The following is a 2,835-nucleotide window of genomic DNA, read 5'->3' as shown; positions in this document are numbered from 1 at the left end:
CCACTCTGACATCTTTCCATTTAGTACATGTATAGGTACTGAGCATGTGTGCGTAAATTGTTGTTTGCATGAATAAAGTATACATTATAACAAAGTAAGAACCTGCTGTAATGCTAATGCTACAAGCCCAGTATTAAGTACAGAGTGCATTGGTGTTGTCAGTCCACTTTATTATTTAGTTTATTAATGCTACAATCCCAGTATACAGAGTGCACTGAATAATGCTGGTCACCTACTGTCACTCAACATAGTCTATATTAAAGTGTTAGTATAGAGGACTGTAGAAAAATAATCTGTGAAAAAGACCACTGGTGAGTTTGCTATCTTACTGGGTACATTTCCAAATTGGCAAATCTCCCACACACCCTGTAAGAGCTGTTTCTGTAAGAGCTGTTTCTGTAAGAGCTGTTTCTGTAAGAGCGAGATTCTTCCTGTGATGTGCATGGCAAAGTGAGAACGAAGGGAACAGAACCACCGTCTGCTAGTTGATTTCATCATCACGCTGGTAAAGGCACCATCCCACCTACGCTTTACCTGTGCTATTGAAAAGGGCTAGTGACTCATCATTTCTCCCAGCACCAAGAAACACTGACAGACACGGAGAAAGACAGGTGGCGACATGCTATTCATCCTATCTCCGTTAATCTAGCCTGAAAATAAATGGCCACAAGAATTTAACTGTGACAGGGCAACGCATTAGACATCTCCGTTAGAGCATGGAGCCCCAGTGACACGATGCTCACTGTTGGTATGGATTTGTTTTTGCTGAACCTTTGTATTTGTGTACGTGTTTAATTTAACTTAATAACCACCCACATCCTGACACCTGATGCTCGGCCCACACACACTCCGCGGGGCCAGACAACCTTGGAGCCTCACCGTGTTTATCCTCCACACCAGCCGGGTGGAGTTAAAAGCGTTTGAGCAGCGTCTTTTCATATTCATGGAGTCAGGACTCCCTCATTTATTCATTGACGAGGACCGCAAATGAGATGGATCTTTATGTAACTGTCCTGCTGTACTTCAAGCATCAGCTGAGAACTTCTCTAATTAGGGCATTCATAAAGAGAATTCATATCTCTCATCTCTAATGTATGTCCCACCCCCCTCTCCCTTTCAGCTCTCTCTTCTTCCCTTCATTGAATGCCTCTGTGAATAATACGATGTTGATGTCCACGGGGAAATTCCATCCAACATTCACAAAAAGCATCATAACCTCCCGATGTTATGCATTTCCAATCCTGTGTTTCTGGGCATGTCTAGAGGATGCATTACAAGGTTGTAACTTTGGGTTTTGGGTTAGGAAGGGCTCAGGAGATTTGGAACGTCAAACACTTCATTTCCTGCATTTTGGTTAACTCTTCTGCAACAATTTGTGCCTTTTCTGCATCACGTTATGGTGCAAATGTATTTATTAGGGAAATTAAAATATGTTTTTTTGGGGGGGTGGGGGAAGGCAGTTGCACTGGCCAGTTTTCATTTTAGGGGGGGTTGTAACCTCCCCTTCCCCCTGCAAATTAAGCCTATTAGCATTATGAACGACAGCTGCAAAGAATGATTGATTAGTTGTCAACTATTAAAGTAATTGCGAACTATTTTGATAATCGGTTTGAGTCATTTTTATATATATAAAAAAAGACAAAATTCTCTAAAGTCAGCTTGTTAAATGTGAATATGTTTCTAGTTTCTTCTCTCCTCTGTGATAGTAAACTGAATATCTTGGCGTTGTGGACGAAACAAGACATTTGAGGACGTGATCTTGGTCTTTGGGAAACACTGATCCATATTTTTCCCAATTTTTGAGGCCAAACAACTAATACATTATTCCAGAAAAACATCAACCATTGGCAAACTCCTTCCTTAGAAAAAAAAAATACATTTACAATGCTGTTTTTTAACACAAGAATCCCTGTCTTCCTTCTTTGTTTCAGGGGAAGGAGCTTTTATCCCAGAAGATCCCTGTGTGGCAGCAGGCGTGTGCCGAGCCCAACAAACTCCCCGACCGGGCCATGTTCCTGGCCCAGCAGATGAGCAGCGTAACGGGCACCATGGTTCCCGGCGGTCATCATCCAGGCATGTCCATCTCTGAGCCCATCCCGGGTGCTAAGCCCCTGCCGGTGCCTCCTGAGCTGGCGGCCCTCAGGGCAGGGGGAGTCATGGGACATCAGGTGGGTTCCTCTATTAAAATCATCATTTAGTCCACCAGAGACCTGTGCACTTTAAAAAAAAAGAAGCAACAAATACATTGGGGGAAAGACACAAAAGGGTCGAGAAAGACGACCAGAACCTGGATAAAAGGTTTTTCATTTAAAATTTTGACACAGAAAAAAAACTATTTCCAGGTCGGCGGGAAGACAACACGAGGGTTAATAATAAGGGTTGGAGGGTTGTTGCTCCCGGATACGGCTGCTGCATCATGAGAGCCCGCAACGCATCCTCAGAAAAAACTCTTGTGAATGCAAATGATCTTGTTAGCGAACCATGCTAATTACTTTCTTGCATAGAAGAAGCTTAAACTCCTTACATCCTCGGGCTCTCCTACACCCGGCCCCTCCTACAGGCCTGGATACGGTAAAAAACTGAGAAACAACTTTAAAGATTTGCATGAAAGACTGCCTCAAATCGGCTCGAGCTTTTAATTGGCTCAAGCTTTTAATCAAAAACGTGGTGCCAATGCCGTGGTGTTTTATTTCCTCCGATTAAACACACATTTTCAGACTCTTTGCGGTCTCCCAGTAGTCATTCCATATGGTTATCTCTAAAGCAACATATACTGTAATGCAGTCTTTTCATTAAGCAGCATTTCCTGACCCAGATCCAGATCCCCCCCCCCCC

The 2,835-nt window shown here is 43.2% G+C and overlaps 1 protein-coding gene across 6 annotated transcripts in view; it reads left to right on the top strand.

Moving 5' to 3' along the window:
• The window catches only part of baiap2b (BAR/IMD domain containing adaptor protein 2b), an 82,149-nt gene that overhangs the window by 65,692 nt on the left and 13,622 nt on the right, over positions 1 to 2,835 (top strand). For all 6 annotated transcript variants that reach the window (XM_032501850.1, XM_032501848.1, XM_032501852.1 and 3 more), the window contains one exon: positions 1,932 to 2,168. In XM_032501850.1, the coding sequence (XP_032357741.1) occupies positions 1,932 to 2,168 (237 nt within the window). The remainder of the gene's footprint in view (positions 1 to 1,931; positions 2,169 to 2,835) is intronic.

Source organism: Etheostoma spectabile, chromosome 21 (assembly GCF_008692095.1).
Source record: "Etheostoma spectabile isolate EspeVRDwgs_2016 chromosome 21, UIUC_Espe_1.0, whole genome shotgun sequence".
NCBI lineage: Eukaryota > Metazoa > Chordata > Actinopteri > Perciformes > Percidae > Etheostoma > Etheostoma spectabile.
The sequence above is the reverse complement of the archived record's forward strand: the minus strand, read 5'-3'. Positions and strand labels throughout refer to the sequence as shown.